The sequence below is a fragment of the Dasypus novemcinctus genome, chromosome X (assembly GCF_030445035.2).
Source record: "Dasypus novemcinctus isolate mDasNov1 chromosome X, mDasNov1.1.hap2, whole genome shotgun sequence".
NCBI classification, from domain to species: Eukaryota; Metazoa; Chordata; class Mammalia; order Cingulata; family Dasypodidae; genus Dasypus; species Dasypus novemcinctus.
Genome location: NC_080704.1, coordinates 24,278,521 through 24,292,049, shown reverse-complemented (window position 1 = coordinate 24,292,049; position 13,529 = coordinate 24,278,521). Strand labels below are relative to the sequence as shown.

The following is a 13,529-nucleotide window of genomic DNA, read 5'->3' as shown; positions in this document are numbered from 1 at the left end:
GTACAGTTAAAATATTAAAATGGGAAATTTTGTGATATATATGCATGTGTGTGTACCACAATAAAAAACAAACAAACAAGAAACACAAAAAATAAAGACAACTTTCCTGCTGCTCAGCTCCCACTGATCAAGTCTGGACTAATCAGTAGGTATCCTGTCCTTCACCAAAGTATAAGATCCTCACTGAAAACAATAGTTTGAAAATTGGAAAGGGAGGAAGGAACACAGACTTCCAATTAAATCCATACATTCTTGGGCTAGGACTATAGACTTTTCTACTTTAACTTTAGTAGGCCCATCTTTGCGTTAAGTACAATATGTCCTTCTTCTTTAAAATGTCAACTCTTCTACTCAAATGTCAACTTAATTTTGCAGCTTCTTAGAAAATTACAGAAATGTCTGTCTAATTTAAAGATTTTTAAAAATCCCTGAAGAATAAGGAGATGATTTTATTTCAAGGAAGTTACAGTAACACTAAGTATTAATTAAAAATAACAAAAAAGGAAGAAAAACAATTTGAATTATTTCAGTTTGGGATCATCTGACATACAAAAAGTATATGTGATACTAAAAAATGTTCACAAATCATAAATGAGCTAAAATATTACATATTGTTCTTGCTTATCTTTAGAAAACTTAGAATAATTTCTAATGTCATGCCTCATATTTTTGGCATTCACTTGAAAGCACATGACTAACTCAGATCCATTATGGAGATTAAAAAGCAATCAAGCAATCCTCACAACTTAAATGCCTATGAAAGGAAATTGAGATTTTCATGCCAGACATAAGTTTTTATGTAAACACAAAAGAAGAACTCTTATAGTTACCATAAGTTGGAGTGCTTTCTCGTCTTCCTTGACTACTTGATCTTCCTTTTTCATATTCATAGCAATACAAGACAGTATCTTCTTCAACAATATTAAATCTCTTTCGATATTCCTGATCCAGAAATGAATTTGGTGATTCAGATCCCTTATGCACTGGCTTGCCCACCATGTGTCCCCTGAGGTCTTCACAAGGAAGGTTTCCTTTTTCATCCCTGAAGAAAGGGTAGAGTAAAGGAGATGAATTTAGGAAAGTGTTAGAGTGGTAAAATGGAAGAGAGGGTCTAAAATAATAGTATCCTTCCCATACAACCTATATTCTGATCTTTCCAATTTTTCTTTGAGGTTTATAGGGCAATTTTTAATTATTCCTATTTTGCAGGAAAAAAAGCTGACACCCAGAGAGGTTAAATGACTTGCCCAAATATCACAGCTAATACATGGTGGAGTTTGCAATGGGCCCTGAATCTTCTAACTCCTGCTCAAATCAATTTTTTACTGTACCAGATCATTCATCCAAGGGAAATCATCTTAGCATATAAATTGGATTTAGGGTTCAAGAGAGCAGATTTAGTTTTAACAGTGTTTAATTAACCACATAGCTTTCTTCTGCCAGTTTACCTAATTGATTATTTGCAATATTTCTGCTGCTTAAAAAAAAAAAAAGCTATTTAAGAACTAACACCTCTTTAAGGGGAATTGTGGCCTTAAGAACAAAATTAGCACTAAATGGGAATTTTAAGAATTTCAAACAGTATGTTATTAATTTAAAATAAACTTTAGTGTAAAGAATTATTCTTGGTACTCAAACTCTATGTACTTCATTTATGAATATAAAGAGAGATTCATAAAACTCATTCTACATGGATATATTAAAATTTCATTACATAATAGCAACATTTCTTGTGGAGAGTAAGTGAAGAAACCTTACAAAACATGGAGTTTAATCACTGAGGCAAGTTTATTTTTTCTTCTATAGAATTCTAAAAAGAAAAATTTCCAATAATTCATGGGATCCCAAAAAGCTATTACTCACACATAGTAATCAGTGACTGGGTCCATAACAAGTGGTATTCTGGTAGAAATATTCCATTTAGGATTGGCTAAATTGATCCTTGTTTTACTGACTAGCTATGAAATGTTTGTTAGAAAGGCTTGTAAGCTTCTAGAACATGACTGTGAATGGAAATGTAACCTGTTTCTTTATTTCTTATTAGCTCCTAATTGTTCCCAGTTACCCTAAAACGGTGCCATGAATCAATGCTATCAATCCAGAAAAGAAATTTTATATTATGTGCTAATATAAAATTTATGTAAAACCTTACATTGACAGAGTAAACTGAATTGTAACAAGACACAGATAAAGAGAATACATTTTTCAACGAAATCCTATTAATCCTTATAAGATGGTGAGCAGTTTGGAAAACTAATGTCAAGTCTAAAATACATTCTCACTCTAACAAAAATCTCTGTTTCTGTAACTGTATGCAAGTATCTGGATTAGGCTTACCCAAATGTAGAGTGCTATATTCCTCCTATTTGAAATAAGTAAAAAATAGTACATAATACTCTCAAGACTGAGCCAGTGAATTTTCTTACCTAACTCATCATAAGATGAAGTTGCTATTTACATTGATATTTGCTCTTTTATTTTCTAAAAGAAAAGTGTTATTTATTACCAAATTATAACTACACAGCTAGTTCTTAGGCAACATGAAGAAAATAAATATATAAAATTTAGGCAGAAGTTTATATTCAGATAACTATATACTTTTCCTGTACAAATTCCCTGGTACTTTTAGCTGCTATGAGTTCTCTATGAAGAAGAAATTGACAATGCAATTAACTTGGAAACAGTCTTATAGAATTCATGGCACTGGAGTAAAGTTATGTCTATCTATAAATGGGCAGACTTCTCTATGAGGACTGTGACATGAATGTCAGTACAGCTGAGATCAAAGGGTGATTCAGCTCTGGTTAACTCATCATGCCCTACTTATACAGACACACTGTGTGGCAGAAAATTCGAAGTTCTGGTATTGCTTACTCTACAATGATGTGATGGAAGGGCCTTTAACCAAGAGGGCAGTCTGAGTAAACATGTCTATACAGAATGCACTCAAATAAAGTTGATTTAAGAAAAATACAAATCAAAAACAAACTTTCCAGCAGAATAATACATGTAGTGTGTGTGTGTACTTGGATCATGAGTCCCTGAAGAACTCAAGGTATTAATTTGAGTTCTTGCAAAAATTTGTTTTTAACTTTTCTGAATGCTGTACATTTATACATGACTGTAATAAATCTACACCTTTGCTCTAGGAAGAATTTAAGGGAGCAGATTAAAAGTTAGAAACATTGCTTTTGTGGACTGTATTTCATGGCACACAGAGTTAATAAGAGCAATTTGTGCTTAAATGTCATAGCTGTGCAAAGAACTATAAATTCTTCAAAGGCATCATAAAAAAAATTTGTTTAGTGTAAATATGTACTATGTAATATGACTAAAAGAAACTGTATATAATCATAAGATATATAATACCAACCAACTCTCACTCATTTCACAAACATGAGTGTTTTCTGTTTGGAGATAAAGGTACTTTCTCAAGCACTTTTTTTTTTCTGGAATATATGTGCTCAAAATACTGTAATCATATGATAAAAATTCTACCTAATTTGACTAGTCCTACCATTTTAGTCTTTTTTTTTAAGTTGAGAAAACTTTTCCTAGTTTATAACCCAAATTAAAAATATACTTCATATACATTCACATTTCACCAAAATGCCTACATTATTTAAACAATTTTTTTTAATGTGGGAGAAAAAGAAATATTCAGAAGAGTTAAATCAAGCCAACCACATTCATCCTCAAAATGAAAAAATGGGGAAAAAAACAGTGCTAAGGGTGTATCTATAAAAAGAATGACAATAGCAAAAGGTTTTTTGACTATAACTTCAAGTCAAGCCCAGAAAATGCAGATAATTTATTCAAGGCTATGATACAAAGGGACTTTGATATATGGATTGTTCTGCCTATGCTATATTGAAAGATTATGTGACTGGTTCACGAATAACTCGATTCAAATATTTTAGAATATTCTGTTAAACTATACACTGACCAACTAGAAGGAATTAATAAAACGACATAGTAAACACTAAATTTATTAATAAGTCTGGTGCTTTCAAGTAGTACCAACGAAACAAGAATCAGTGTGTTGATATTTCAAACTCTCACGTTCTTTAATATTTTTAAATAGCATGCTAAAGCTTTTTATTAACTTCATTGTACTGCTTTAATCATATCTTTACCACACTGAGAGGACAGAGCTCGATCATTTTACTCTGTTGTCTGCTTAGTGTATTTTAGAAACTTTCTGTCTAGAAAACATTTTCTTTATAACAAGTTCATCCCTATCCAAGAGAAAAGGAAATAATTTTTAAAAATTGGAGAGATTTAACAAAAATATTATTTTGATGTTTATCTGAACATGTAACCTTTTGAAAAGTAAGGCCTCTTGAATCATGTGCATTGAAATAATCTTTCCAATTAAAATGAAAACAAACCAAGAAAGGGTCACCTGTCACTTCCCATTTGGAGCAGAGCACACATGCTTTTACTGCTCTTCATGTAAGAGTATATAGAAAGTCTGACACTGCCTTAAAAGAATTAAAATGAAACCCGTGTTCTACCAGGGCATTTGATGAATTTGTACATTTGATTATAAATTGGACATAAATTATATATTTGAAAGATTTTTGAAATGCCAGCTTAGTAAATTATATATCTCTTCCCACAGCCAAAGTTATTCTCACAAGTAAGAACTGAAATGTTAATAAAACTATAGTTTTATTACAGGATGACAACACAGTATTTGCAGACATGCCATATTGCCTTGTAGCATTTTGATCTTAAATTGTGTCTAAAAGAATAAAAATAGAATAAAAATTTCTGAGACATAAGGTATACTAAAGTAAATTAATTAAACAGATGATAGTTCAGTTCTTTTCCATACTAAAGAAATGTAATATTAAGTATGGTGCTTGAAAGCAGAATTTAATGTTTGTGAATGTCTGCACAATTAACTTAAAAACCAAATCAAATTCTTTGTGACTGGTATTAATTATCCCCAATTAGTCATGACCCTTTTCCATCATTTTTGTATTCCACAAGGCTGGCTATCAGAATGTTTTTGGACAGAATGTCGAAAATACAATATGAAGCTGTATTTTTCCAGACCTGCTAGGAATTTCAAACAGGAAACTGGGAATTAAATGTAGATACAGACTCAAAAAGTCTAGAAAATACATTTTAAAGTAATTCATTCTCTTATAAACTCTACTTGCTGAAAGAAACATTAATGAAGTAAAAATTCTAAATATAGATATTAAGAAAACCATTCTCCCTCATCATTGAAAAAAAATCCCCCTTATCACATATATTTAAGAATGCATAAAAGTTATCTATAACTTTCCACTGTAAAAAAGTTTGAACTCCTTCAGAATAACTGGAGATGGCTTCTTAGCCAAAGAGCACCTCCCTTATTCTTTACTTGTTACAATAATCCTAATTGTTATTTAATATTACCTTCCTATTCTTCCCCATTATATGAGATAATAGATGGATGATACTCAATGCACAGTGTTTTACACAAATTAGTTATTGCTATTATTTCTAACTAAAATACGGCTTCTATAATACAGTGATTCTCCAGATTGTGTTTAGTATTCATAACTGACATAATATTCAAGGTGTCCCTTGAGGATTGACTTCATGGTTTACATTGTTAGGTTAGTCTTTAGATAGAAATCAGCCTTGAAAAACATGGTTCTTTTCATACCTGGGAATATATGGTTCTGCAGGAGGAGGGGGAATGTAGAGATCCTGGAGGGCAGAACTGTCTCTTTTAGTGGGTGTGCTGATGGTGCTGGAAGGCGTGGCAACACTGCTTGTGGGACTTCTAGGTATAAGAGGCTGGTTAAAATGAAAAAGAAAATACATACACACACAAACAACACACAAAACAACAACAACGACACATGGTTATCATTTTAAAATGATCTATTTCTGCAAAGTTTTTGAACTTGGCTGCAATCAAGAAACACACATTATTTTACACATGGATGTTACTTTGAATCTCCAAAACCCAACTGTTTACTACATTACAGGTTTCCTCTTAGTTCCCAACTCATCTTATTCTATGGTACAACCATCTAAAAGCTATTTAAAAGGTAGCAAAACCAGGTGGTGTTTCACAATGGGTAGATTTATCTCAGTCAGAAACTAATTTGAATTAAATTTATCACAATCCCACCAATGTCTTTGAAAAAAAGATAATAATAACTCTTAAAAGAATTAGTTTACTGGGTTGACTGATTGACTGCTATATGAGAAAGAGATTTCAAATCTTTTCCCAAAAAAGATCAACCATATTCCTAGTTTAGTAGAATGTTGCAGGTTCTCAGAAAACTTGAAATAATGGAGTATGAAAAACCAATACAAGAGAATATTTTCTAGAAAAATATGTTTTCTATAAATATAAACATAGCTAACTCTTCTCAAAGCTATTTTATGGTACATCTTCAAAAGTATGGTGATAAATATGACACAATCATTTTACCTTTCATGGTCACACACATTTGTCATTGTTTAAAATAAAGGTTAGTTGCATATCTATCGAGCTCATTTTCATGCCTGTATTTAAGCACTAAATAGGAAGTATTTTTTTTTAAATTTAAGATAATGTCTATACTGTCTTAAGCAATACATCCAGATGGATTAACTTAAGAGCACTTCCAATTTCAAGCTCCACAGCACTTGAAAATTATCTTGTGGTTCAAGAAACTATTCTAAAATGAAACAATTATTTGCAAGTTTTGATGTTTCTCTTACAGATTTTACTAATTAACTATGTACACAATTAAGATATTTAACATATGAATTTTAGTGCAATTGCAAACACAAGAATAATGATCACAAAATGAACTGCATCTTCACATGACAAGATGTTGCCATTTTAGCCAGTACAAAAACACTTTTAGCATTTCTCTATAGGCCCACAGCTTATTATTTTAATACATATTGCTGGAATTACAACTATTTTATATTGTGACGATATTTTTGTACAGATAAACAAAATTTGTGCAAAAAGGCACACATTAATACAATGTAAAATACAATGTAGGTCACTGGGGATGCTACATAGTTTATGATTCAGTTCATAGTTTTGACCTTCTTTGTTACACAGCTCACCTTAAAGCTTGAAATCACACATCCTGCCAAAATGACTGTTAAGTTTTAATCTATGTGAAATAGAAACTAAAGGAAAAAAGCGCTAAGGGAAAAAGAATTGATGATTTATTCTGGGACTCTATAATATTCCATCTTAAATGATGTAAAAAAAAGTCAGAAGCGTTATATATGAATAGAGATATTTGAAGATATTATGAAAATATGCAGTAAAGACCATTATGTTTAACTATGCTGATTTTGGGAATAATGTCCAGTTAAACTATGTGTGTCTTTTGAAAATAAAACTCTTGGCAATGGGATATCCTGAGATTTTATAGGTAACCACTGGAGTCACCTGTACAGATGAATACCATGACTCTCAAGGAAATAAAAAACTGTATTCTTTCTAAGGAAGCATTTCTGACCTCTACAGGATTTTGAATGATAGTCTTTAGATTAAAAAATACATATACTTTATTAAATATGTTAAATAAATATATTAAATACATCTATATTAAATACAGATAACAATAATTTTGGACAAAATTTCATCATAAAAGAAAAGAAATGTAGTAAAGAAAACATTCATACACAGTACATTATTTCCAATACTGTTTAACAGATGCACTGTGAAAGAACAACATATTCAGTATGCTTTTTAAATGCTCTAATATTTCTCTTATTTTAAAATATCCTAATCTTTAGAACCTAAACACAGTTCTAAAAACATGTTTTAAAATAATCTAACTTAATTTTTATTCTTTTTATTTTACCATTTACAGAACTAAAGATAGTTTTTCTTGGTTTGTACCTACTCTTCCCTCCACCCCCATCAAAAAAAAAAAAAAAAAGGAAGGAAAAAGGAGAAAGGAGTAGTAGTAGTCAAAGGTTGCAAGTATATCTTAATTGCCCCTGAAGCATGGGATAAGGACAAACAGAATATTTTATTCTGCTTGGATTATTACTAGGATTGTCTTCCTAGGGTATTGGCACCTTTCCCCTTCCAAGAAATTTAAATATTAGCCTCGTTAATATTTCCACAAATTGCTATTTCTCTAGGTTTTTATTTTCAAGAGTTGTCATTAATGCCATCAGTTAACATGATAATTAGCTAAATTAGGAAATATGTAGAAGAAAACACTCTTAAATATTTTAAAACAGATAATAGATTTGATTGTGCCAGCTGGTTTGATTAATTAATTGGTTAAAAAATTTGTTCTTTCAGAGAAAAAAGGAACTAGAATGTGGTATATCCACACAATGGAATACTATTCAGCCACAAAAACAAATGAAATTCTGTTATATGCTACCATATGGATGAATCTTGAAAACATTATACTAAGTGAAATAAGACAAAAAAGGATAAATATTGTATGATTCCACTTATATGAAATATCTAGAGTAAGCAAATTCATAGAGACAGAAAGCAGATTAGACGTTATCAGGAGCTGGGGGTGAGGGGGAAAAGGGGAGTTTTTGCTTAATGGCTAATGTTTTGGGTGATGAGAAAGTTTTATTAATGGATGGTGGAGATGGTAGCACAAAACTATAAAAATAATACCAGGGAATTGTACATTAAAAATGGTTAAATTGTCAAATATTTTTTTAAATATATGTTACCATACCACAATAAAAAAAGAAGTTAGCCAAACCACTGTTTAACTCAACTGGCTAGTAATTTTACTAATTGGCCAGTCAATGAAGAGATTCCAACAATTTATCATATAGATCATCTGGCTTATCAGTATGGCTTGTACCAAAAAAACCAGTAAATATTTAATATATATTGGCTTTATCATAAGTATATTTAGTTTTGGTTACTAATTGTACTTTTTCTGTCAAGCTAATCCAAACCAAAAAGTAACATTCTTTTTGAGAATCACATTTTTTAAAAATTATACACTAAGCAATGGAAAAGAAAAGCATGTTAAAGTAAAAATTTCATGGGAAAATGAAAAATACTCAACGCAAAATGAAAACTTTGTGATAGTTTAAAAGTATAATCTCTTGCAAAATTTTCTAACTTTGGACAACAACTGAAAGGGTGCAAGATTAAATGACAAGAATTTAAAAGGCATTAAAGAACATCAGAGAGATAGGAAACACTAGACTAAATCAAGCACGAATTAAAGGATTCAATTAGTTGAAATTATCAGGGAAAATTCCTAGCTGTAACAATTGGCATTAGAAATACATTCACTAACAATAACTAATTTAGTGCATAAAACACACATAAAAGGACAAATTTAGTTTCTCTCAAGTAAAAAAGAGTAGTGCTCTCAGCATTCAATTCAAGTTTTAATAAAGATATTCCTTAGTTTGAGAAATATCTAAGTATGGGAGTATAACAATGAAAAGGCTAGTTTCTCCTATCTTGGCAACATTTAATTTTAATCATTTTTTTCCATAATAAAATATAAGAGAAACAGCTATCATTGCACTGTAAAGAATTTCCAATTTAAGAAAAAAGTAGAAATCGTAATATTCTTCTCTTTACCATTTTGCTATTTTGATTCTTTCTCTTACACTGAAAAAAACTGTATGGGAATAGAATTAGGAACTATCAACACAAGGGTATTTTAAGACTGCATCTTGTTATACAAGTAAGCATGAAACTTCAGTATAACTGATCCATTAGGTATGCAATCAAGTATGACATGGGTCTATTTTGGATCCCATTCAAAAGGGTTTATTTCCTAGAAGGATTTCATCATTACGTTTGGTTTTCAGATCTAAATGGTCCTTGTGAGTCTCCAACATAGAATATACATTTGCATATCTGTTGTTACTATTCTAAAATATTTTTATGATAGATTTCTAGGGGCAATGGCATGCATCTCTTAAAATGTCCAAATCCTAAATAAAATGATCACATGCATCTCTTCAAATATATTCAAATATTTATAAACTCAGATCAATTAATGATAACTTATTACTGTCAACAGGACTCGGATATCTACTAGGTAAAACTTACACATAAATTTTTCATAGTGGCAGTTTGAACTGGATACATTTAATACTTTAAAATTGTATCCCAAAATATGGTCTACACTAATCTTCCTCTGTATCATGAGTATTGACTTCAGCTTAACATCCCACTCATCTAGTTTAAACATCACTGGAAGAGTATGACTACTATAAAATAAATTTTTCAGCTTTTTTAAGGAATCACTGAAATCTCACTTTAAACCCTTTGATGGCTCATGTCTTTTCCTTGTGCCCTCAATTCTAACATCTCTAAGGTAATTGAACACAGCTGAAAAGTACTGCCATCCCTCTGAAACCCCTATGCTCTTAAAAACTATGAAAAATAACTTCTATGCTTAAGAAATTAAATTTGATGCTGAGGTTTCACTTGAAACATTCATATTTTTGTGGTCCTTCTGTCTGGTAAGTGACCGGGCTTTGAAAGAGCTATGAAATGTCTTACATGGAACCAACGACATAAAGACAGCTCCAACATTAAAGATTAAAACAGTGCATTATGTAGTTATTTATAAAATTCACTGATGTAAAGATCACACAGAGTTTGCTTTGCCTTCTGGAGCAAAACACATGCTGAAATACAAATGATTACATCAAGTTCAAAACATAGCCATGTATTTTATTCAATCTTGGGATTAAGCACAGACTCAAAGGGATCATAGTACCCTATTATTCTAGCACAGAACATTCACACAAGTCCCTCTTACTTGGTTCAAACATATTCTCATTAAAATTCCCAACATCAGTACCAGAATAATGTTTTATGTCAGCAACTCTCTTCTTGCTCATTGAAACAAATGCTCCAGAGAAAATGCATTCTGGACTTTGAGAAATAAGAAGTTGGATACAATTTTGTAAGTTTCTTGCCCATATAAGAATATTAGATCTAATTTTAAAAATTATTGGGCATACCTTTTCCTGGCTATGCTTTTCTTAAGTATTAAATTATTTGAAAAGAATTTAAGCACGGGAAACACATGCATTCAAAATTCTTCCACTCTGAGTTGTTTCACAGCTTTTTCTAGAACCCAAATTTATAATCATAAAAGGTTTATGTCTTCTTTTATGAGCATGTACTTTTTTCTTTCCTACAAGTCTACCAAGAAAAAAATTTCTGATCATGGATTTGATCAGGAAACCATATCTGCATAAGTAAAAAAACCCACATATATATGTGCATAAAAATATGTAGTTACATAAATGCATAACATAGATTTCTGAGTCACCCTAGAAAGTGGCCTTTTCCACTGAATCATCAAATTTTGCACAATGTATTGAGGCTAACGCATGTATTTAATCTTGCACTGTCTAATATTATGGGCATAGCTAATACTGCAACAGTAAAACTGCCCTTCCGTTTTTTTTCAAATTACAGAAAACATTATTTTTGGTATAGTAACTAAAAAAAGAATGGGTATCTTGTATTGTAAATGATTATTTGTAGTCATCAACATTTTGAAAGCTTTTGGCTGAAAGACACAAATGTGACTTAAATCCTTGAATTAAATGGCTTAAACACTGGTGATCTCAAATTAGGTGTGACAATTGCCTGCAGCTATTTACTAATTTGAGTGTGTTAACCACATAATTGTTTCTGTCTTCCGGTCAACGCAATTATATGCTTGGTAAAAAATTGATTTTCTTCTCTAGTGTCATACCTAATATTAGTTCTCTTCATCAAAAAATGCTTTTAAAACAAAATTCTCGGTAACATATAAGCTTTCTATCACTAATGGCTGTTTTTAAGTCACATTGACCTGGAACTGTGATATTGAAATACATTTTATTACTGCTTATGTCTTTTGATTTTTACAGAATGACTTCAACCATTCATATCTGTATGTATTTGAAATTTAACATAATCAGTGTTCTCCAGTTATTACACCAGATGACAGACAAAAAGACTGCACTATTTGCTTTCCATTTCTTTTTCTGCTCAAGTTACTTAAATACTCTATAAAAATGATATCAAAGGTAATGCCAAGCACAACAAAATTTCAATTTCAATTTAAAAGCACAAAACCCCATAAGTAAACATGGAATTGATATAAAAGATTTTTGGACTAGAATACAGTTTAGGTACACATTAGACCTTATTTTATGTAAAAATGCTTTGAATAATACCTATATCCGTAAGTTGAATTTCAGCAACTGATTTTAGTGATTGTTCCTGAGATGAATTCTCACACACACAAAAAAGCTGGATTTTAAAATGTTTTAAAAAATCATTGATTCCCTGTGATGATTTCAAGGAACACTTTTAATAGTGTCCAGTTAATTCTACCACTTATCTCTTTTTAAAAAAAAAATCACACCTCCCATGTATGCTCGCAACCTATGCACACTAATTTAAAACCACAAACATCCAAAAATATACCTGGAGGTTTACTGACAATTCTAAGCGATTTTCTCATTGATTTGGAAGAACCTGACCACAAGCAGTTACTGTGCTTATCCAAATCCAGAAAATTAGTAGTTTTAAAAACAGCTCTCAGGTAGCAAGGAATCCCTGGTTTTCTTTCTTAGAACAAATGCTTCTCAGATAAGACATCTGCGTTATTTATAAATGAGTGCAAGTGACAACAGAATTCAGTCTTCCAGGTATTATTAAATCTGCCTGTAGTATTTGTCTAAAGTATTTTTAAGTTCTGTGGTTCTATAGTAAAATGTTTGAGAAAGCAGGAATTTAACAAGCTTTCAAATTTCCTGAAATGTATTAAAGAAATTGCTCTGTATGAGATTGAACTGTATGCTTTTATTTAGCTATAGTTTCATGAGAGAGTTTTGAAAGAAAATCAAAATCAAAATTCATCATTGCAGTTAATTAAAATTGGCAGTCATTAATATTTTAAAATATTTTTAGAAATAAATTTCACCTTCATTTAATCACGTATTCTTTAACAGTCTTCTTCCTTAGAGTAGATAAGGTTATGTGTTACTTGTGTAGTTACAAATTTAAAAGTTTTTAAAAAATCATTATTCCTTATGTTAGGATAAAGTTATTTTTTTTGGTTGCTGTTGTTTTTTTTGGAGGCATGTATTAGTGTCTACCTCCACACTACATGAACTTTGCTGTATTTTATCTGAAAATGCTAGTAGAAAAATTAAACATGGCATGGTATGGCATAGGAAAAGGTGAAATAGACATTGACTTTAATAAGTGCCATAGACTGTTTATTTTTGTCCATCTATTTTAAATAATTCCTAGTAGACTATTCGTACACTAGAAAAAAGAAATGATTGAATGTCAGTTCTTCTGATTTGAACACCAGAGATTTATACGTAGGTGAGTTAATGGGCATTTTGACTCCAACACATTTGTACACACACCAGAAGCAGGAATACAGTGAGAATGGTATTTCTGTTAATGTCCACATAAAAGGATTGTTGCTACATAAAGCACCTATATTTCACATCAAAGGTCTGTTGTTCTTAGGTACTAGGAAGAAAAATCCATGAAAGAATCTGAAATTGCCTTCAAGACCTTC

The 13,529-nt window shown here is 31.0% G+C and overlaps 1 protein-coding gene across 8 annotated transcripts in view; it reads right to left on the bottom strand.

Moving 5' to 3' along the window:
• CNKSR2 (connector enhancer of kinase suppressor of Ras 2) overlaps window positions 1–13,529 on the bottom strand; it is a 355,641-nt gene that overhangs the window by 117,485 nt on the left and 224,627 nt on the right. For all 8 annotated transcript variants that reach the window (XM_058291604.2, XM_058291606.2, XM_058291607.2 and 5 more), the window contains 2 exons: window positions 5,666–5,799; window positions 831–1,042 (listed from right to left, as the gene is read on the bottom strand). In XM_058291604.2, coding sequence (XP_058147587.1) covers window positions 831–1,042; window positions 5,666–5,799 — 346 coding nt within the window. The remainder of the gene's footprint in view (window positions 1–830; window positions 1,043–5,665; window positions 5,800–13,529) is intronic.